This window comes from Frieseomelitta varia, unplaced genomic scaffold, assembly GCF_011392965.1.
Source record: "Frieseomelitta varia isolate USP_RPSP 00005682 unplaced genomic scaffold, Fvar_1.2 scaffold_228, whole genome shotgun sequence".
In the NCBI taxonomy this organism is placed as follows: Eukaryota; Metazoa; Arthropoda; class Insecta; order Hymenoptera; family Apidae; genus Frieseomelitta; species Frieseomelitta varia.
In genome coordinates this window covers 178,941-203,454 of record NW_025109955.1, presented here as the reverse complement: position 1 = coordinate 203,454, position 24,514 = coordinate 178,941, and the positions used below count along the sequence as shown (strand labels likewise).

Sequence of the window (24,514 nt, the reverse complement as noted above, 5' to 3'; positions counted from 1 at the left end):
GCGGCGCAAACGAGTCGGCGATCGACACGGTTGTGCCATCCATGATGGCTGAGACAGTTTCCGAGATTTCGAGCACGGTGTCGTGAGTACGTGTCCTCTTTGTCGCACGTTTAATCGCTAGTGAGGCTCATCTGCAGGACAAAAGGATCCTGGAAAGAATGACAGACAGTCCAGCGGCACTCGTAAGTGTTGTCACTGTCTATTAAATTTTCTAGAGTCAAGTATTCCGGGCCCTCCGTTGCCCGTTAGGTTACCCCATCGGAGAACATGCGCGGATCTAGGGCTTCCGTTCGCGTTTACGCATCGGTGATCGTCTAACGAATGAAATTCGTTGCTTATTGCTATTTCGCCTCTTTCCGAACCCGTGCAATCGGTTGGAGCATCTGAAAGTATCTGATCACGGCGAGGACGTGCAGTACACGTCCGACGTGGCGTAACGCGCAAACGCGGAGCAGAGGTTCGTTGCCCGTTCTTGTTTGACGTCACTGGCTGATAGCGGTTGTCACCTGTTGGCAGTGACGTCACGGATAGCTGTGACGCAATCGTAAAGATCGCTCGCTCGGTCATATACCGGCTCTGTTTACTCTTACGTACACGACAAGATATATACGTTAGATAACTTATACTCCAACGCATTAATAATAATCCGACCTCTACATTTACTCATTATTTATAGATCCGCTGACATTGTTTTAATTGCGACGATACGATCGCGTTTCACCATGCCGTATTCACCCTCCGCTATTGATTTCGCGTTTAAACACCTTATCGCGAACTACGTTAGATACAGTAGATAATTTATTGGTATAAAAATCTCGAACCTTCCTCCGATATTCGATTTGAGCTAATTGTAAATTTACGTAAATTATTTCTTGCGAGCAATTTCTCACTTGACCTTCTTCCAAGTTTCTTTTTTTTTCAAGACACTTTATTCCGAAGCAAAGAAATCGCGAAACGAAAGGGAATGTCGGGCAACTCGAATTGCAAATTCAGCGAACCAAATCCTATTCGCATCTACGACGCTCATGCGTGTGATGCGAAGAACGTAACGCGTTCTTAAAAGCGATTTCAGTCGCGTTTAACAGGATTTGCAATTGAAAAGACGATCTTGAATGGCAACATACTGCCGGTACAGCAGAACGACCACTCGCAATTGGAATTTGCTTATATCGATGTTTCCAGGTTTATCCGAGACCTAGTTTTGCAGGCCTTCGAATAATGGTCACGATGCGATTGCTCGGTGTCGATCAACGCGAGGAAACGACCGAATAAGCCAGCTACGAAAACAAATGGTTAGCGGCAGTTTAGGAACAGTCTTTTCATTCGTCGTCATTCAGTCGTTTACTCCAAATATCGAGACTCGAGGCGCGAAAATCGGATCAGCCTCATTTCCCTTTCATCTTTCTATTCCAATCGATGCATTTATGGAAATACCGTGAAACGTTTCGCTGTGAATTCGTTTCTCACGATTTTCTACGATCGTGCAATCGAAGTTTTTCCTTTCGATTCACTTCTTCTTCTTCTTCTTCTTTTTTTTTTTTTTTTTTTTTCAAATGATTGAGTTAGCGTTGTGAAATAAATTTTATCCTTACTATAGTTACCACAAATATTTTTCTAATTTCACTCTTAATTCGCATTGTACAGTTTTGTTCAGAGTATTGACAGTGTGATCAATAGTCGACACATTCGCCGCTCGCGATAAATATTTCAATTAGAATATTTTAATTAGCGTTATTGTTTCTCCGTTGGGAAACCTTTTCGTACGTTACATTATGTATAAATGGCGTACGTCTCTAAAAGGTTCATTCGGCGGTGCAGCGGCGGTGTAGTTGAAAGTAAAAACGGAAATGGGCTTGGTAAGACCGACGGCGATGTAACCAGGTTAGAATGCTTTTATCGTCGAATTAAATGGCCAGGAAAAGCCGGAAGTGCGAACACTGTTTCCAGGGGAGTATTTAATTTTGTATACAGTTCGCGCTATTTATTCTACTCCATCGCGCGCATCAGGCCAGCTTCGAAGAGTATCGCAACATTCGCAACACGTATTCCACTGGCTCGAGAGTCTAGACCCTGGCTTTAATTTTGAATGTTTCGTCCCTCCTCTACCCCGTTATCCATCGACGCATGGTAAGCTCGCGAACTATGCGTTGGTTAGCTAGTTCCTAAAAATACAAGCAGACGTAATCTCTTTGCCGATTGTTCTTACAATCAAATAGTAAGTAAATTATCGATCGATGTATTTAACGGACCGCTTATGATCGAGCTGCAGACTTTTCAACGTCCCGTTCATTTCTATTTTTATGTCTGTTATAAAAATGGCAAGAAGAAATTACAGGTTCGTGTGATCTTGAAAATTTACATAAAATCGAATCGATTGAATGTGTTAAGTAATTACTTTTACTACACGATGTTCGAAAAATACAGGGAACAAAATTGACGAATAGTATTTTTCTCGAAACAGTCTCGAAAAAGAAAAAGAAGAAAAAAAAAAAAAAATGTGACCAACGAGAACCGGATGAAATCGACGTAATAATTAGTTTGTTCGTTTACGGCGTTCGTTTTGGCAGAGACAGTCAAAATGTGATCTAATATCTGTTTTATCCCGGTGCGAGGAGAAGCCGTTTCAATCTCGTGGCGAGATAGGATCATGTAGAGCGGCGTGCGTCGCATTGAACGGCTGCAATTGTGCAGCTGCAGTTCAGTAACGATTATTGGTGTAGGTACATGTATACCAATAATGTTAACGAGACACCTCGTATATTCACCCGCGTACACTCGGCCCACGACATTCGTGATTTCCCTCTATTACGATTGTTCCACCATCTCCGTTCGTTTCCCTTTCCATCTTTTTCTCGTATACTTCTCCTTACCAGTACTTCTTGCGCTTCTTGCCGTGTCGTAAATTTCTCTATGTAAACTCTCGGATGTTTCCACAAATATATTTACGTATTTACGTCGCGGATAGCCGACTTGAAGTTGACGCCGGGTGTCACTTTTGACCCATAGCTGAATTTTTGTTATACTTGCTTTGCACCTAACTTTTTTCATACAGGATGTTACCTAACAATGTTTATATTATTTTTATATAATGCTTCAGCCAAATATTTCAGAAATATCTGTCTTTGAAAATATTTTGCTTCTTCGCTGCGCCCGAGTTCTGAGTCAACGGTGACCCGGTGTCGGCTACGCGAGGATTAAAAGACGATTACAAGTTTCGCTCGTTTCTCTCGTTAACTTTTGTTAATTTCCCGAATTTTCTTGAATTTCTTTTTTTTTTTTTTTAGTAGTAACATTTGCAATTTAGACAGGGAGCGTTACTATACTTGTGCAGTAATTATTTCAACAACGAGAATATTCACGTAGTTTCAGCTCTTTAAAAATTCTTCCGAGAACCGAGATGCGTGATCTTTTGAAAAGAGAAGAAAAAAAAAAAAAAAAAGTAAAGTGTTAGATTTCAAGTTTTGCAGGCATTAATGTTTCGTGGATAGAAAGTAAATTTGTCTCCTTTTATACAACATATATACAAACAAATTTATTACAAACAAAAAATGTGAAAATTTTGCACTAATAACGCTCTGTACAAATTTCTCTGTAACCGCTTTGTTCTTTTCTCTTCAAACTCTCACAGTCGACTCTCTGTTTTCACTCTGCTTACTCTCCCATACATTCATCCATCTCACTCATGCGAGTAACTTAAAACTAGAAAAAGACTAAAGTCTGCAGAATTAATTATTCTGTAGTATCTGACATAAAGACTCGGATGCGAGAAGCGAGAAAGGAATTCTCTAGCGGCTAGATAACCGAGATACTGACCCCTATGGTTATCGATTTGTTCGAAAGGGTTTTTACCGGGACGGCAGGGGGTTGGTCAGGGCAACGAGCAACGCGTTTTCGTCATCGATAGTGCCCGGGCAGTGTGTTCTAGCAAAATTACCGGCGACTTCCCATTGTTTGGACACCAGAAATTTATGATTACGAGCTGCGCTCGCGGTCATATTCCAATTCACATGCCGAGATATTGATCTTAATTTGAATCTACTGGGCGGCGCCTTAATTCAGATCAATTGGCCAACTAATTAATTCGGGAGTAACGACCAATCGTCTGCCATGGGCATAATTAGGGGGCCACCATTATGCTACCGGCCTGAAAAAGAATTAAATAACTTTCTATCGATCGTGTCGATCGATCGTCACCGAATGTTATCAGTCGTATACCTCCGCCAAGAACAGATTACGGTGGAACAATATAGATTTCTCCGTTTTTTAAAAATTCCAGCCAAACTCTAAGGAACATGTGAAAATTTATGCTTTGTTACACGCTGCTTCATTTTACTCGAAATAAAGGGGAATTGATTGAGAAGTTACGTTTAAGAGAGTTTTGAAAATACGTATTCGCGGTAGTTGGATCTAGGGGAGGAGGAAATGGTAATGTAAAACGTCGTAAATCTACGAAAACATCAGGAAGATTCTTGATGCAATGCGTCATGCTATGCGTCGGGCGAACAGAGTCTTTGGCAACGCTATTTCTTTTTTAATAGATCGCGAGATATATGGGACTGGGCGAGCCGCGTTACGAGCACCGAGTTTTTGAAAACTACGATTATTTACGACGATTGTAATCTTTGGCCAGGCGTGGGATTTCGAATCTATCGCCGTGAAATTCGAACGCTCTCTCGTAGTTCTCACGAACTTATTTGTCGGGTTCTCTGATTGTCCAACGGAGACGAAACAGCTGCGTGAAATTTGTCATCCCGGGTTCCCTGAATTATGAATTGGCCACGGTATCTTTGAAATTTCACGCCCACGCGAGAATTATAAAAAGATCGGCTGTGAACCGGCCAAAAAGTACTTTCTTCTTCCTCTTCTTCTTGTTTTCTTCTTCTTTTTTTATAAAATATTTTGACTTATATTTCTCACGCCTCGAACTCATGTACAGTGACTCTTATTAATATTCGGACATCAGGCTATTCAAAATATTGTCGTGGACTTCGATTGTTTGATAATAGTAAGTTTGGATTAATTTTTTATTAATATATTAGAACATTTATTGTAGTTTATAGTAACATAAATTTTATTTATTTATTGCACATAATTTTCTTAATATCAATAATACTACGCTTCTTAATAGCAATAAACTGAATTATGTTGAAATGTAGCGTGGCAAAAATAAATAAACAACTATGTTTGAACCTGAAAATTGTTGACATAAACAATAATTAATATTTTGTTGGGTAACCCTTAACTTCGATTACATATCGCAGACGCTTAGGCATATTTCCAGTAATTTTTTCTACGTAATTTAGCGGAATATTCTTCCATCCTTCGATTAATCGTTGTTTTAACTTTTTTTTCGATTTATTGACGTACAAACAATTAGTCATTTTTCACCGAGAAAAAAAAAACGTATCGAGAAATCGGTCATCTTTTAAAATTAAGTAAGAGTACCGTGGCTGATATTGTACGGAGATGAATAATACAATGATATTATATAATGATGAAGACTGAATTGAATCAATGTCTCAGAACGGTACATACACTACCGTCCACAAGTCATCGGACACTACGACAAAATGAGGCACGGGCAATTATATTCGATGAAATATTTTATTATATGAAACGAAATTACTACTTGTTACATATGTATAATATCTAGAATGTCATACAGTGAACATATGTCATACAGTTTATATGTCAAAAATCTTACCAAGATGTATATAATGTATTTTATATCTTTGTGCAAATATGACAGCCTGAAATAACCGTGGCATTCTTTCGTTTAATTTTATCAATATTTCGGAATGAATTTCTTTCCACGTCTTCTAATTTCTTCCATAAGTCTTTTTTCGATTTTGGACACGTTTTCCGAAGTCTCCTGTCCAATTCATCTCATAAATCTTCGATTGGATTTTTTAAATATATATATATATATATATATATATATATTTATTTATAATATAAAATAATATATGTATATATTAATATATATATAATAAAAAAGTATAATATAAAATAATATATAAATATATATAAATTAAATATATATGTATATAATAAAAAAATATAGTCAAAGATATATATTTTATAATATAAAATATTATATATATATTTATATATATATTATATATTTCTTTAAATATACGTAAATCATATACGTAAAATATCAGTTTTGTTTTCAAGTTTGTTTATTATTATAAAATAAGTTCACATAACAAGATTATAATTACAATAAAATTAATCCAGAAAGGTATATATATCTGTGTTCCAGTAACTATTTAGCTCAAAATAAGCAAGTGTCCGGTGACTTGTGGACGGTAGCTCGTACGTCTCGACTTCACCGCTCGTCTCGACTTTATACCGTCGGTCCTCTGCCACGGCTTCACGATCCTCCGTTCCCAGCGCAACGATTCGTATTATTTAATGTAACGAAGCCGCGTTGCAGTTTCATTTGCATAACCGGTCGCATCGTCGGGCCGGCTCGTAATTTCGCGATAGCGCGCGCAATTAAAGGGACTCGCGAGAGGAAACAAGCGCGCTGATCGTTCGGCGTGTCCGCTCGAGGGTAACGAAAAGTAGCGGCGCGTTTCATTCGCTGTTACATTCTTTCGCTATCTGAGGCATCGTTCCGCGGCTGAATTAGAAACAGCACTTAGTTTTCCTCCGGTGAAAGATACCACGAGGCTGGTTCCGGCGTCGTTCGTCGTCGGGAGACAAATTACGCGGCTCGATTAGATGAATGTCTCCGTGCGGTCACTTCTACTCGAAGAACCTGTTTCGAACCGGCTTCGATCTCGCGGTTCTGCTGCATTTTTCAACCGAGCTCGCGCCCTCGGGTTCCTCCGTTTGCCGCCAGATGCCGACGCCATGATCGAATTTCCACCCTCTGCAATGCAAAACTATTATTGTCTATTGTTTTTACTATTTTTTTTTTTTTTTTTATTATCAATTGCACTTGCTTGTTTAGTTGAGATTGTCGTTGTAGTCGCTGTTATTACTCACATAGACGCAGTTTATAAATAAATTATAAACAAGTTGCAAGGCGATTTATGAATAAATTATGTATACGAGACATTTTGAAATTTCATTGTCATTTTCATAAAAATTGCTGGCTCAATTGAAATTCAATGATTAATCTGCTAGGGTTGAAAACAGATTGAAGCTTCAAGCTATCGAGCATTATAAGACAATTGTTTCTCATCTTTGTTTCTTCATTTCGACGATTTAGTAACGAGAAACTCGCAATCGTGTATCGCGTGTCCAAAGGGACAAGAGCGAGTTTAATTTCATTAAAGAGTGGATTTGGAGCCGAAATATAGAGTTGTTTTAACCGGTTGACAAAATGGCAATCCCATCGATGTCGCGCAATCGTGAAATCGATATTATTCGTTATTTAGCCGTGACGTTTCGATTAAACCCTCCTGATAGAGTGTGCAAATATTTTTCCTCATTTAGCGTGCCGATCTGTAACCAGTGTCTGCTGGATAATATTTACATCGGAGCGGCACAAAGTCCAATGAAATCATTACCCGAGACGTTTGTCTCTTTATTTGTCCGTGGCCGACTTTTCGTTCGTTATTTCGTTGAATAATGTCGCATTTATTCCGCCGCGTGTGCACAATCGAAATAAGATTCGGGATGTACCTATAATTGCAAGTTTCCAATGGGAATTCGACGAGATACACATTACACATTTTGATTTACAGCTTGCTCTTTTCTATCGTTGACACTGATTCAGATGTAGGATGAGCCAAAAGTTTCTTCCCACTTATTCAAATATAAATTTTAAATATAAGGAAAAATAAATTTTAACTGATGTAGGGTGAGCCAAAAGTTTCTTCCCATCTATTTTTTTTTTAAATGAAACTTCGAGATATAAGAAAAAATAAAATTTTCAAAACATAAATTTTAAACATAAGGAAAAATAAATTTTAACTGATTCAGATGTAGAGTGAGTCAAAAGTTTTTTCCCACCTATTTTTTTAAAAATGAAACCTCGAGATATAAGGAAAAATAAAATTTTTAAAATATAAATTTTAAACGTAAGGAAAAACAAATTTTAATTGATTCAGATGTAGGGTGAGTCAAAAGTTTCTTCCCATCTATTTTTTAAAAATGATAACCTCGAGATATAAGAAAAAATAAAATTTTCAAAATATAAATTTTAAATGTAAGGAAAAATAAATTTTAACTGATTCAGATGTAGAGTGAGTCAAAAGTTTTTTCCCACCTATTTTTTTAAAAATGAAACTTCGAGATATAAGGAAAAATAAAATTTTTAAAATATAAATTTTAAACATAAGGAAAAATAAATTTTGAATTGAATTCGAACTCAAACATGCACTTGAATTAGTATGCTTTGCCCTGTAAAGCAGAAAATTAAAAAAAAATATATAATGACAAAATTATGGATTTATTCTCGATTCTGAAAGTATATCACGTGTTCTCTAGCGTAAAAAAAAGCACAAACGCAATTTTTAAAATATAAATTTTAAGCACAAGAGGAAAAATAAATTTTAAATTAAATTCGAATTCAAATATGCACTTGAATTAGTATACTTTGCCCTGTAAAGCAGAAAGTTAAAAAAAAATATATAATGACAAAATTATGGATTTATTCTCGATTCTGAAAGTATATCACGTGTTCTCTAGCGTAAAAAAAAAGCGCAAACGCAGTTTCTTCCTGAGAATGAGCGTACAAAAATCCGATACAAACGTGTGTTAATCTCTGGCTCGTGTTGAAAACGCGGAGGGTGAGGTAAAGGTAAAGGCAAAGGCAAAGGTCAACCAGTTCGCGAGTTGCGTGCTGCACGTGTGATCCTTTGGGGATCATCGTTTGGCCACGGATTCAACACATCGATATAAACGCGCGTGACGAGCGTGGCCCGCTTTTTTTCCCGCGTGTTATTACGTACGTTGACTGGTATTCCGCAAGTGTCATCGCGCCGAGAATAGAATCAGCCAGCTTCCAGCGTGACGTTATTTCAATAGACAGTTTGTTCTCTCAGTTTGATCGCTGATGCCTATTTAAGAATCGATCGTTCAGAATGTCTTTGACGTAACTAGCTGCCGTAACAGTTGAAAAAAAAAATCTTTCGCGTTGCGTGTAACGAAAGAGAAAATGAAAAGAGAAAGGAAATTTACGAATATTCGCACAGATTCACAAGTATTTTTTTTCTTTTCGAAACGGAAGCTTTTAGTAAGATTCAAGGAGCAAGGAATTTACGTTTAGTTTGAAATTTCAGAAGACTCGGAGACGGTTTGAATGAAATTTCCAATTTAATGGTTTTTAATAGTTTTTAAACTGGGAGAATAGTTTTAAACTAGGTGCAACAGGAAATCAGAGGAATTTGGAATTTCAAACGCGTCTCAGTTTTGGAAAAAGATACAATTCCTGGTAGAATTCCCCGAGGGATTGGACGATTACAACTAAGTATGTAAATTTCTTAACATCTTAAATTCGAGCGAGCACGTCATTAGGCGGAAGAAATCTTCCGTTGCGGTTTAACGACAGAAGAGAGAAAATAAAAAGGAGCAGAAATTTACAGATGTATTCATAATCGTTTCCCTTTCGAAACGGAAGCTTTAGTTGATCGTAAGATTCAAGGAGCAAGGAATTTATATATTTATATTTAAATTTGAAGGTTCAGGCGTAGTTTCTGAAATTTCTAATTAGTTTCTAACGGTGGAGTGGGAAATCAGAGATTTGGAATTTCAAGTACGTTTCAATTTCGGAAAAAGAAAAAAATTTTAACATTTCTTACATTTCGCATAGGTAGCACGTCATTTAGTGTCCTCGAGTTCGGCGATGTCCTCAGAGATATTAATCGAATATTCACTCGATTATCTGTCGAGGCACTCGTTAATAATCGAGCGTAAAGCAGAGATTTCTCGCAAGAAACTGATTCGTTCTGGGACGATAAACGCAATTGGACGAGCATATTATACGAAATGGTGGATTAAACGCAGAACGGAATGGTGTACGAGGGGAAAAAAAAAAAGAAAAAAAAAGAAAAAAAGCGGAAAGGGAAAGAGAGAGATCTCGCGGCACGGTCCAAATGCATAAAATACAGAGTAAAAACGTCGCGTGAATCACGTGGAAATATGCGTATACGTAGTATGTCGTGTCGTTATATCGTTTCTGCCGGATGGCGCATTGTGTAGTACTTTGTAGTCACGTTGCATGTTTCCCAAACCGTCACAATAACCGTACGCTCGCGTTCGCATGCTTCCCATTGCCGTGCATTTCGAACAGTATTTCCTAAATACGCGTCAATCCTTCGTTTGCGACCGAATATTATTGCGTTTATACTCATTTGTTCGTGTGTATCAATATACATGCAGGCTGTTTCGTCTAACCGAGTACAGTGAAATATCTCGGAATGGGTTGAAGCCACGAAAAAAAAAAAGAAAAAAAAAATGTGTATACAAAAGCTGTTCAGTATGAAAAGCTGTCTTACGTAGCATTAACAATTTTTTCATTCATATGATGGTGGATGATAGAATGAGTGTATCGCATGTAAACTAACGCAAACTTTATCGTGCTTAATTTAGGACTAATTAGAAGAAACAGTACAATATTGTAGGTTATTGGAGGATTCGTATTGAAACCAGCTGTTGTAATACGAATAAGAAAATGTATGGTCTGATTTAAAAAATCAAGTTGACCTTGAAATGTCCTCCACCATCGTATGAATGAAAAAATTGTTAACACTATGTAAGACACCTCTTTATACTGAACAACTTTTGTATAAACATTTTTCTCATAGCTTCAACCCATTTCGAGATATTTCACTCAGTTGGACGAAACAGCCTATATGTATGTCCATAAGTCACCGGACACTTGCTTATATTGAGTTAAGTAGATATACCTTTCTGGATTAATTTTATTGTACAATCTTGTTACATGTACTTATTTTATAATGATAGTTGAAAACAAAACTGATATTTTACATATATGGTCTGAATAAATATTTCAAAAAATATTAAAAAAAAAATATAATGTATATATAAATATATATATATTATTCTATATTTTAAAATATATATATTTTTGATTATATTTTTTTATTATATATATATTTAATATATATATATATACATATTATTTTATATTATAAAATATATATATTTTTGATTATATTTTTTTATTATATATATATTTAATATATATATATATATATATATATATATATATATATATATTACTTTATGTTATAAAAATATATATAAATATATATATATTTATTTAAAAAATTCAATCGAAGATTTATGAGACGAATTGGACAGAAAACTTCGGAAAACGTGTCCAAAATCTTATGGAAGAGAAAAAACTTATGGAAGAGATTCGTTCCGAAATATTGATAAAATTAAACGAAAGGATGCCACGGTTATTTCAGGCCGTCATATTTGCACAAAGACATAAGATACATTATATACATCTTGGTAAGATTTTTGACATATAAACTGTATGACATATGTATTCTAGATATTATACATATGTAACAAGTAGTAATTTCGTTTCATAAAATAAGTTGTTTCACCGAATATAAATTGCCCGTGGCTCATTTTGTCGTAGTGTCCGGTGACTTATGAACAGTTGACGAATGTTACTCGAATTCCGATTCGAGCCAGAGTGAATGAAAATCGTTTAATTTCTTGGGCCAAAGGGACGTTTGGCGAAGAGAGAAAGAAACGAAAGAAACAAATGGCCAGCCTGATATCAATGCGATTTCTACCGTGAACGTCGCTCGATTATCTCGATCTCTGATCTGAATCTGAAATCTCGATCGATAACAGGTTGCGAGGCTAGTCGCGAAACGAAGCAACAACGTGGCTTGTTGGCACACGTGGGTGGTTGTTTCAGTGGAAGAAACTCATTGAGAGAAAGTTACGACGGAGTGAAAACTGGTACAATGATTGCTGCGTGTTACGTACGTACGCGCGTGGCGCAAGCGTGGAATTTCGAAAATGTTGCGTGCTCGGTTTAAATGCGAACGCGCTCGCACAGCCATCGGGGGACAGTTCTTTTTTTCTTTTTTTTTTCTTTTTCTTTTTGCGAAAAGGCGGCGTGTCACGCGGCGACGTACAACTGTTCTTTAGACACTATGCTGATGTATAACAGTATTACATGCAGCACATGGGGCATGACTAAAGAGGACTTGAACCATACCGTTCAAGTCTAGCGTTTCCACTCAGCTTGTACACGCCACACGGCATCGTTCTTTCTGTTTCGTGTTGATAATTGATTTCACCCCGTGTTTGTGTAATAAATACTCTCCTTCTGACGCAAATTCATGATTAGCATAGCGACTTGGCGTAGACTGGAATCCCTCAATACCATATCGAATCGTTTGCCTTCGAATCGCTTGACATCTGTTGGATATTCAGCAAGACTAATTAAATACTGCTTCTTCCATTCGAAGAACTGTGTTTCTTTCCCTAACTCTTTAACTGCGAAGCTAACTCATTAAAATCACTTTCGCTGAGACGAGAGTAAAAAAAGATATCGGAAGACACGATCTTGACGCTCAAAATCTACGAGCTATTCTCGCCTTAGATTGAAAAGCATTTTTGTGATGAAAAGAATTTTGAGTTAACTCGTCGTACGCAGTTAAAGGGTGAATTCTGTTACTTTCACGATCTCAACAACGGAGAAACGAGTACAATGTACGTACACGAACGTTCTGTGACAATTCTATAAAAGTTATTGTACATTCGATTGTAGTTTAGACGAATGTGTTCCAAAGCTGAGCACTCACCTGTTCCATCAGTTATCCAGTGTTTTTTCATCTCTGTATTTATGTATTTCATTGTTTTTCGTTCTGTATACTTCTGTATACTTTCGAGAAGGAAGATTTGATCTAAATGAATCAAAGCAAGAACTATGTCAGGAAATGCCTTGTTACAGAATTATAAACAAAATATTGTACGCATGAGATAGACAGTTAGTTTCTTTTATTGATTTTTATTGATTCTTTGACCATTTGATTTTTATTTATAGAGTACTTTAAAACCAAACATTTATTCAACAGAGTAAATAACTTCGTACGAAGAATTAGTGTGAAGGATTGAAAATGTAATTTTATTGAAACTTTGCGAAATTCTCAAGAACATTGTAGTGTTATTCGTTCTGCTATTCACGCTGATATCAAACTCGATAGAATTAAAAACTATATTATTGCAATTAATTACACGAAATTGTTCGCACGTAAAGAAACAACAATATACCTACTTCACGACGCCATCTGTCACGTATATACTGTCGTTACTTATATGTACTTACAATATTTGTTTGTAACTCTATAATAAAGTTTGTTTGGCGAATTTTGTATAACATTTTTTTTTTCTATAATAACGTTTATATAAATATAATATATTGTACTATATTAACGTTATATATAATGTAATATATAAACGTTAGTATAGTATACTATGTATAATATAATATATAATACAGTATATAAAAACGCTGTGTAGTATATATATATATATATATAATATAGTATATAAAAATGTTGTATAGTATAGTATATAATATAGTATATAAAAACGTTCTATAGTAACATATAGTAACATTATATAGTATAGTATATAATATAGTATATAAAAACGTTATATAGTATAGAATATAATATAGTATATAAAAACATTGTATAGTATAGTATATAATATAGTGTATGAAAACGTTGTATAGTATAGCATATAAAATAGTATATAAAAACGTTGAATAGTGTAGTATATAATATAGTATATAAATGTTGTATAGTATAGTACAGTATATATATAAAAGTATATAAAAATGTAATGTAGGATAAAAAATGTAATATAACATGAAAACGTTAGTATAGTATAGTATATAATATACTAACGTTTATATAAAAACATATATAATATAATATACCATATATGATATAAAAATAAAGTAATATGATTATATTATCATATAATATATGATATGAAGTGAAACTTAACACCGCGACTTTTTAGACACGGTTTCCCACCGTTTCACGAATTCTCATTCACATTCTCGTTAAGGATCAAAGAGTGTTCAGGATGGATAGTAGCTTCTCCGTAAGAAACCGGGCCGAATGGAATCACGTGGCGGCCGAGAGAGACACGGCGGTGTCCTGGTTTCGCCAGTATGCCGCGCCTCGATGACGTGTCCACGCCATGCGCTGACTCTTCTCCTTGTTTTTTCTTTTTTTTTTTTTGCTCATTTTCCGCGCGGTTCAGCGCGGCTCAGCGCCGCGGCACGCTTTATGCAACGCCTCCGCATCCCGCGACGTGGTTCTCTCGTTGCTTGCGCAATACCGCGGTGATCATGCTGCCCGCATGATTCACGTACTAGCGACGCGGCGCGTTTTTCCCTCCTCGTTTGTACTCGCGTCACGCTCGTCCTCGCTTTGTTCCGTCAACCGATCCAGTTTGTTTGCCGCGCGCGAGTACTTTTCGTTTCAGGCGGTCCCAGCAACCGGAAGTTGGCAAAGTATTTGGCAGCGTGCAACAGCAGTTTACGAATTCTGGCGTGTCACACGCAGCTATGATTAATTCGATTAATTAAAAATCAAAAATTGCTTTCATCGTATTGGCTATTTATAGAAGAGTCATCTGTTACCAGCGAAATTTATTTCGAATAACAATTTGCAAATAAATTTTGGAAATAATGTCCTTTAGTATTTGGCAAACAACAATGGATTTTAATTAACGGTACGCAGCACGATTTGCCATGAAATCGGAGGAATTTGAAGCTATGGGAATGATCAATTGAAGAACTGATTAATCGAGAAAATAATATTTGTTTGATAATTGACAATAACATTCAAAGTAAATATCAGTGAAACTTGAATACTCAAATGAAAGAAAAAAGATCAATGAAAATCAAAGTGACTTATTAGTGCGCGTTATCACGGCAGAATTTGTCTTGTTGTTAGCTTTTACTCGTTCCTCGAACATTTGGTACGCTAATGAACAAAATTTTGCGACTAGAGAAGACGGGTGGGGAGTATTATATTTTGTAAATACTTGTTACAAATATATATATCTCTTCTCGTCATCAAAAAATCGAGCAATATCCATTTCCAAATTGTGTCTGTAAATAAGTGTAGTAACTATGCAACAATCGGAGAATAAGAAATAGTAAATATAAACGTAGAGAAACCTTGAGAAACCAGTTACTTCTATCAAAATCAGATATGTAACGAATAAATATCCTGCCGTAATAAACGGCGATAGTAAACGATTTACTTCACGAAGTAACAAATAGATCATTTAGTTGGAAATAAACTAATTGTATTTTTATACGAAACACTTAATATAATTTTTATATAATTTTTATAATTTTTATAATATAATTTTTATAATTTTTTGTTATTTTACAAGTAGATTATTTCTGAAATAACTTTGAGAAGTAATTTACAAATGATCTTTCACTCAGTTGCAATATTAAATATTAAATATAATTTTTATAATATTAAATATGATTTTTACATTAAATATAATTTTTATAATATTAAATATAATTTTTCGTTATTTTACAAGTAGGTTATTTCTGAAATAACTTTGAGAAGTAATTTACAAATGATCTTTCACTCAGTTGCAATATTAAATATTAAATATAATTTTTATAATATTAAATATAATTTTTACAATTTTTCGTTATTTTACAAGTAAATTATTTTTGAAATAACTTTGAGAAGTAATTTACAAATGATCTTTCACTCAGTTGCGGTGTCGTGTGAGATAATCTTCAGAAACAGCAGAGGAAAGGAAAGAAAGTCGTGGTTTCTTGGCTGAAGGGGGAGAGGATGGGAGGCCGCGTAGGTGAAGCAACCTCCACGTCACACGCATACTTAATCCTGTGTGACTGATGAGAAATGCATGGCGGCGAGGTTTTGGCTGATGACGTTAGAGCTTTGTCCGCGTAATGTCTATTTGTTCAGTTTATTAGTATCTTGCCGAAATTAATGTTTCACGTGGTGAGAGGGGAGAGTCCGTGGAATTTTCGCCGCGGTTAACCGCAGGAAGTGATTGTTTGTTTATTAAGTAGACACTTTGTTAAATCTTGCGCGAAAGAGTTTACGACTCGACATAAATTTATAATCCGCTGGAACTGCGCTTGTAAACGAGACTCGCGCTCGTAACGAGACTACGTAGCCCCGGGATATACTATAAAAGCTCCGTACTCATATGCGATCTTTTTTCATATGTCCGATCGTGAAGAAAATTCAAATTCTAGCGAAAAGACACGAAAAAATACGACGCTTTTAACATGTATCCCAGTTGCTCCGAAAATCGAGAAACAAAGAGAATTACATATGTTAATTATCACGTATCACGATACGAAAGGAAGGAGTATTAAGCGAGAAGGAGTAATCCAGCGAGAATAGTCAGCCCCCGACCTTTTCGAAAGATCAGATTATATTATTCACGGCTGTACAACCTCGCGGCCTTGTGAATTTAATCAACGATGCACCTCCGTTCGCGAACTCGCCTCGTGTCGGGATCGGACGATATCTGTTTTTCGTTTATTTTTTTCCTTAATAAGATTCAACTTTTTTTTTCAAACTTATTCTGTTAATCTGCAACGATACGTGCAGAGGATGATTCGGCCGGATAATTTTTATCGACCTGTGTCCGAGGCAGCGGTCGAACGGTTTATTCATTAAAATCACGTCCCGTCTTAAAAGGATCCTTCGAATCGCGAAGACATTAAAGGCAGTAACGGTGAATGATCATACGGAAAAGGTACTATCGCCACAAATGACTCACAGAAGGACAGACACCGACTCTCTCTCTCTCTCTCTCTCTCTCTCTCTCTCGTTCCCGTTCTTTCCATCTTTCTGTCTCTTGTGGTCTCTCTGCAACGGCCTCTCTCTGTCGCCTCTACGATTCCACGTACTGCATCTGCATGTTAAGTTAGATTGGCTCCGAGAGAACTGAACCGTAAGCCACTGGAATATACGTTGTCTTCTCTCCCTCGCGTCTTGGCCTCTCCTCTTTCGTGATACACACACACACACACACACACACACACACACACATACACACACAGGACACATAAATACGCACACCGGCTAGGCTCGTGTGCCAACACGCGAGCGCGTGTGCATCAATGATATTTGCATATTTCAAATTATTTCGAGGAAGATGCTAAGTGGAGCGTCGCCTCTGTGCAATGGACCGGTCTTCCTTTCGTCTTCGTCGCTTCTTTTCTCCTCCTCCTTCCCCTCTCCCCCCTCCCTCCCTTTTCCACCCGTTGCCCATTCTTTTGCTCATCGTTTCGCTCGTCCTTTCTCATAAGTACATGAGTGCACACCGATGTCGCGGAGGAATCGATCCGGTCGATCCCTCTGACTGTTCTCCCAGCCTCGAGAGAATTAGCCGGAGAGTTTCACCTTGGCAAACAAACGCGACAGGGAAACCTCCGCGTGCTTTTCCTCTTTTAAGCCCTTTTTTTCTTCGTCCGATGACGATAACCCTTGGAGATTCTTTGATATCCGATTACCGTCGAATATCCGGATATTTGTTGGCTAAATATCACCGCCAAGCTGAATGTCCTAGACACCTATTTGCGGAATACTGATTTCATTCGGTTGGCTGTCGTATTTAAAAATCTCGTTGGGATATTATCTGTCATAGAGTTCGCTTCTTAGTTTTATATGGGAGAGATATAAAATATAAATACAAAATCGTGTAAAAATAAAAGAGCAATAAGAATAAGAAAATCGATCAACTCCTTTATCACTCTCTATAGGCTCATGTAATTTTCAAATCGTGTATTAATATATCGATATTTTATTAAGTAATTTAATTCTTTTCCACAAGATGGCGTATCACATCTTGTTAAATATGGAGGTTTACTTCGTTTGAATAAACATGTTACTAGATTTATTAATTATTACGTATTTTAATTTATGTATAACAAGATCTTCATGTTTGCTTTGGTCGGTTTTTAACAACTGAGGATACAATATATTTTCTGCTATAGTTTTGTCTTTCTTCATTTGTAATCAACGTCGCCGCTGTGAAACTCGTTTTCTAAAGATACGTGCGCCGTCACATACATAATGTCTTCTTAGTAACCTATAACATTCTTGCAGTCCTATGTGTCCTAACCTATAACATTCTAACAGTTATGAGTCCTAACCTAAAATATCGAAGTAAATGCTTTTGCAAATTGTCTGCAGATAGAAGCTAAAGGAACCATCTTATATAATTATCGTTATTTTTCCTTTTATCCTTTCTTCTATTGTCTATTTCCTTCTATAGGTGTTTGTTAAACAAGAAACAGCGTACTTAATAGTTCTTAGTTTGTAACCTAACCTAAAAATAACTTGGTTATTATCAATAATATATTATTTCTTTACATTTCAACAGTCATTTCGTTACTATTTTCATATGATGTAGCTTTGTAACTTTTTCAAGTCACACCGAGCTGTAACAGTAGGTTTCAGTGTATTTGCGATAACGCTTGTGCTTTGTTTGCTTCTTAGTTTTATATGTGAGAGATATAAAATACAAATACAAAATCGTGTAAAAATAAAAGAGCAATAAGAATAAGAAGCATTAGCTTCTGGCAATAGATTTCGAAGATTCTTTATTAAATGTTTTTACCCAACACGATGAATTTAGTGATAAATCGTCAGACAAGAGTGCAAAAGGGGTTCCAAAAGTAAAAACGTTCGAAATGCGTACGTATATCTACGTTTAACGTCAAGCATAAACTGTATCATAGAATTCCTTAAGATACCTAAGTTTTTATACACACAAGCGCAAACGTTGTAACCTCGTTGTTACCTCGAAAGTTACAAAACGTATTCATAATAAAAGTTGAAACTGCTGAATTGTTAATCTCTGTACTTGCAGGTTGATATTTATTGATTTTATACTTTGCATAGATTTTCTTTATAATTATGAAAAGAAATTCGTCTGATAGAGGGTTAACTCGGCTGCACCGGTGTATAGTGGATCTAGCCATAGTAGGTCGTTTTTGGTTCTTTCGCCGTGTAATTTGTCGTAAGCTTGTTTATCGGCCGTTCCGTTGCGATCACTTCACGGGATAAGTAATATCGTAAACTTCCTTTTTAACATCCGCGTCCGGTGTACTCGACGTCGATGAACCGGCTACGACGCATTTGCTCATTTATGCCGCTATTCGTACATTCTTTCGTCGCTGTTACGACTCTACCGTGATTACTTTAGTCATAATTCCTGCAAGATCGCTCCACGCGCGTCATATACCGAATCTCGGGACGAGTAAAGTGTCCATTTTTGTGCGACGATGGTCTCCCACATCTAGCAGGATCGTTTGATACTCGCGGAGGAAAAGGAGGATTCACGCCGAGGACGACGTCATCGATGGTGGATTTATGCATTCCTTGTTCGACTAGGTTGCTCCGAGACGATGACTCAGGATATCGCGCACTGCGCGCCACGATTTGCACTCAGAATGATGACTCGTGTCATTTTCTCGGATCTTTATTATTACACGCTATCTTTCTGTGTCATCGTGACTCGCGGCGCGAGTAACTGCTGTTAACTTAACTCGTAAAGTGGAAATTGCATTCCACGGAACGTACGTTACTCGTTCGCAATGTTCGCCAACCTAGTGTAATCGATACTTAGGTTGTATATGCCACGATTCGATTCATCAACGAGAAGTAGAAATGGCTAAGATTGGCGGGAAAAATCGCGTCGTGTAGACGCGGATTAACTCGAACAGCGAACAGGTCCCAACGAATCATTGCGATCATTCGAAGACAAAAATTCGAACGACCGGCTTCCAGGAAGTGCTAATTATAGATTTGTCCAGGTCAGCTATAAAACTCGTAGCTATTCTCGAATTGAACTGTTCACGAGAAGTGACTCTTTGCTCGCTCCAAATTCATATTTAAAGGGCTATTCCGGTAATCCCGGCTTGAAAAAATCGACTTTTTTTTTAGATTTTTTTCTAAGGAAACCATGATACGTTTTAGTATGCAGTTTTCGCACACAGATTCGTACTTAAAGAGTATTTACAATTTTTTTTTTTTAACGAAATTAATGAAAGTTGTGGAAATTATATAGCCTTAGGTAAAGCATGTTTTTAAAAAACGGGTTCGAATGGCTGACGTGATTCCGGTCCTGCTCATTTGAAACTAAAAAACCAAAATGCACTTTAATTAGTACAGATATGGCTATCGCATGAACCACGGAAACAGCGAAATTCCGAAAATTAAAAAAATGACAGTATTTTGAAGTTAAAATATCGATTTGCCTTGTGCTTTTCGTCCTTTGTGTGGTAAACAAAAATAGAAAAAAGAACATTAGATTTTGAAATTCGTGGTTCATGCGATAAAGGTACATCTCGTTCAAATTTCAAGTCGATCGGTCAACTAAAACGTGAGATAACCCGTCAGCCAGTTTAAAAAATATGGATTTGTGAAAAACACATTTGAAGTTACTGTTACTCGTTGTACAAAAAATATTCATACTTACAATCAGTCGAGCAGTACAAAAAATAAAATATAAAATAATAATAATACAGAAGTAAATAATAATATTATAAAATAAAATATTTTTCTAGAAAAACACAGTTTTTGTTACCAGTTGTACAAAAATATTCATACGTTGCGAGCAGTACACTATTTCCTTTGAACATTTATAAATTTGCTAATTTTACGAATTTAAACAAATCCTTGTACATAGACATTTCCGAAAGCATATACTTTGAGAAAATATAAAAGAAAAAATTGGTTTTTTTTTCAGCAAAATTACCAGAATAATATCCCCTTAACAGCCTGCCTTCAAATTAAATTACCAACCATTTGAAAGAATGGTTCTTTCACTTCTACGTCAGTTTATTTCATAGAGTCTCAACGTTTACAGAGCTCGTGCTAAAATCCATTTGATTACGAATTCATTATAATATTTCATTTGATTACTGTTAACGACAATTATAAAATCAGCTGAAATCCCTTTTCTTCGATCAGCAGACGACGCTCGGCCAGTTGGCCTGCTCGTAGTTCCTGTATTTCGCGCACACGTCGATGGAGCTGGAGTGAAACGGTAGCTGCACGATATTGATGTCGTAATCGGTGTTGACCAGCACCGCATTGACCGTAGGTATGTGCAGCTTATTAGCGAGATCGTCTTCTTGAAATTCCCCGGTTATCGGGTTCATTTGGGAGCAACGGGTTTTCGCTAGCACGCACGCCGTGGTATTCACGTACAATTGGGCCAGTTTGACGTCCGTGGTGTTGAAATTCGGGAACGTTCGTACAGCCTCGCCGACGCATTCCCTGAGCTGCGTAAAACGTTGATCGTTAAAACGATCGACATCGTGTTTCAATCTCGCTGAGGAATTTTCGAGTGAAACAATTTTTTTTGAGTGAAAAATTGGAGCGAAGGTGCGGATCTTCGAATTCGAGAGAGCAAAAGCATAGATCGTACTGTTGCGGTATATGTACATATATATATATATATATATATATATATATATATACAGAGTGTTTCGTAACTTGTTGAACCCATTTCGGGAGCTGATTGCACGCCTAAAAATAATGAAAAGAAAGTCATATAAATATATGTCCTATCTGTCTTTGTTTATGAGATATAATGAATTTTGTAAACAGAGCAAACTCTAGTAAGTTTTACCAGGGATGGTATATTCAATTTTCATAATAATCATGATTGGGATGAAGAAAACCCACGTGTTATTGTGCATTCAAGACATCAACATCAGTTTAGTTTAAACGTATGNGGCAGGAATAATTGATAAATTTTTAATTGGACCTTTTTTTCTTGATGGGAAACTAACAGGCACAAAGTACGTTGATTTTTTAAGCACGCGTTTACACGAAATATTAGAGAAAGTTACAAGTCGATATTAAATTATTCGTATGCGGGTTATGCATGATGGAGCTCCGCCGCATTTTAGCCGAGTGGCTAGGCAATTTTTAAATCAACACTTTGCAAATAAATGGATCGGTCGTGGAGGTCCTCCTATTGCATGACCTGCTCGTTCTCCGGATTTGAATCCATTAGATTTTCATTTGTGAGGACATTTAAAATCTATCGTATACGCAACATCGATTGAAAATGCCGAAATACTACGAAATAGAATAGAGCAAGTCTTCCGACAAATTCGAGAAACACCAGGAATGATGGAGAGAGTAACCAGATGAATGACAAGACGGCGTGCAGGCTTGTCTTCAAATGCAACGGTGGTCATTTCGAGCATCTTTTGTAAAAGTAATTAAAACAGAAAATTCATTGTATCTCATAAATGAAGACAGATAGGACATATATTTATATGACTTTTTTTCACTATTTTTAGGCGTACAATCAGTTCCCGAAGTGGGTCCCACAAGTTACGAAACACCCTGTATATACAAGAGTGAATGCTGTGTATATACAGATACTTACTACAATAGATTTCGTTGTGCAGACTTTTTTTTTTTTTTTGAAAGATAGCATAGTATGTACAAAACTTTTTACACGGGTCTGTATGTACAGTTCGGTCTTTTAAGTAGTAAATTTGTGTCTCGGATCGATGGGCTCCGCTCCTGGTCGTACGGTGTTCGAGTCCGTGTCCCGTTCTCGTATGACGCAAACGGCTCTCGATAGTTTCTTGTACAGTTTGAAATGAAAGAATGGCACCTGTCCGGCGGTCGTCCCGAAGCTTGACACCGTCCTCAGTTTGATTCGCGCCCCCTGTGAATTTTGCTTTTTCTTTATTTTTATGTACACGAATCCAACAGTCGTTGGGAGTAAATTATTCGTAATTTACGAGACGAGAGTAGCCAGCTGCGTGATTCAACAGTCTCGTTGCCCACTGTACAAAAGCATGCAAGAGGAGTTTAACCGTTTTAATGCCACGCAGCGCGATTGCTGTTCAGATTTTGTTTGGTCGCAGTGCTCAGTTTACAATGGGCGTTGTCAGTCATATCGAAGTTTCCTCTTCTAATTACTTTCTTTTCAATTAACACTGGAATTAGTGTTAAAGTGGTCGAAATGACCAATTTATAATTTTTATTAGAAATTTTATAGACATATCTTTAAAAATTTTAATTCTTTCTCGAAAAACGTGTAAATAAAAGCTTGTGTAATTTATTGCGTTACAAAGCTCTTTCATTTCTTTACTTTAATGTTACTCTTAATGGAAATTTTATGCTTTGATTGTCGGTAGTTCTAGCGTTAAAACCTAAATCACTTGCTTAAATGGGCATAATAGGTTTTTGCCTTTGTCTACTTTCATCGCGTTGTTTGGCATTTTTCACAGTTGTGTCAAGGAAGCTATCGCGTTGCATGGCACTGTCTAACACATTTGATTTTTTAAATAGCCCTAAATGGCACTGCAATGATTGAAGCGTCGGTCGAAGGGCGGAAAATTGAACGATCTACTCACTAAATTGTCCTTGTTCACTTGTCGAACACATTCGAGGAACGTGCAGTATATTCTCGTAGGATTCGTTCTTGAATTTGTCATGCTGGTGGCGTTCTGCGACACAGATGTACGATCAATTTTACTAAACTAGTCCGTGACGAGATAAAGAATCTTCGAGCGTTCGAGAATATACTTACTCTTAGGTACTGCTGACAGTGGCCGTAATCGGTATTGTTGAGATAAACATCGGCGCAATTAGACAAAGCCACCAACAAAGGATAGCCAACGGTTTGACTAGAGGCCCTGAAGAAACATCCGTAACACGCATCTCGACGTACCGTATCCGATCCTTGGGACTCGTTGCACAGTTGGTTCAACAATTCCGGAATCCTCACTCTGCAACGACAATTACGTATGTACATGCATGAAACTCGTCCACCCGCGTATGTACGTATGTAAATCGATCAATGTAGAAAAAAGTACTGTGTCACGCCCGTTAAAGATCCTATAAATTTGGACAAGCTCTCTTTCACCAACGGCTCCACCAGGTTGACACTGAAAACTGCGAGCAATATTAAAACAGGAGACACACGTAGTTTCACCATCGTTGCGCGACACTCGTTGGTCATTTGAATGGTCACTGGTTTGTACAAGCTGCTTTATACCATAGATAGATCCGATAAGAGGTGCCAGAAACGTACAGAAACTTCCGGCGAATCGGAATCCTCGGGATCTTTATTTTTAGAGGAAACGCTGTTTCAACAGTTTACAATGCCTGTATTGTTTCGTACGTAGCGTTACAATAATTGTTGTTACAATTCGTAATTACTTGGGTACAGGATTTCCTGTATTTAAATGACAGTAAATGTATTTGGTTTCCTTCTGAAGATTAATCGTGTGATCGAAATTGTGACAGATGTGCAAGAATCGGTACTGATTACAATCAGTAAAGTGTCTTCGTCTGACTATAGACGGTGCAATCTACTGCAAGACCTGCTGTTTTGACCAGAATCACTTGCCAGTTTATCTTCAAACAGAATTCAATCTTAATTCCGTTATAGTCTTTAGCTATATTTATATATATATTTATTTATATTTATATATGTATATATTTATATATATTTATCTACATTTATATAGATATATTTGTAT

At 36.7% G+C, this 24,514-nt stretch overlaps 1 protein-coding gene across 3 annotated transcripts; it reads right to left on the bottom strand.

The window, feature by feature from the left end:
* Positions 1–20,639: 20,639 nt before the first annotated feature.
* On the bottom strand, positions 20,640–24,015 carry LOC122527616. 3 transcript variants are annotated; one of them, XR_006306378.1, is made up of 5 exons: positions 23,846–24,004; positions 23,560–23,758; positions 23,384–23,476; positions 22,402–22,689; positions 21,201–21,280 (listed from the first exon to the last, which is right to left on the bottom strand). XR_006306378.1 is itself a non-coding variant. In XM_043651957.1 (4 exons), the coding sequence occupies exons 1-4, from the start codon at positions 23,989–23,991 to the stop codon at positions 20,963–20,965; spliced, it is 756 nt and encodes a 251-aa protein (XP_043507892.1). In that variant the 5' UTR covers positions 23,992–24,015; the 3' UTR covers positions 20,640–20,962. The 3 variants fall into 3 exon arrangements, 2 of the variants coding, with proteins under 2 accessions (XP_043507892.1, XP_043507893.1); XM_043651957.1 differs by lacking the exon at positions 22,402–22,689 and having other exon boundaries at positions 20,640–21,280; positions 23,846–24,015; XM_043651958.1 differs by lacking the exon at positions 21,201–21,280 and having other exon boundaries at positions 22,304–22,689.
* Between the last annotated feature and the right edge of the window lie 499 nt (positions 24,016–24,514).

Bases quoted from the DNA above. Each gene is read 5' to 3' on its own strand.
- LOC122527616 (XM_043651957.1), bottom strand. From the start codon at position 23,991: ATGACCAACGAGTGTCGCGCAACGATGGTGAAACTACGTGTGTCTCCT. The intron at 23,477-23,559 runs GTAAGTATATTC...TCTGTGTCGCAG, and splicing joins ACTGTCAGCAGTACCTAAGA to AACGCCACCAGCATGACAAA. The intron at 21,281-23,383 runs GTGAGTAGATCG...CGTTTTACGCAG, and splicing joins AAGTGAACAAGGACAATTTA to CTCAGGGAATGCGTCGGCGA.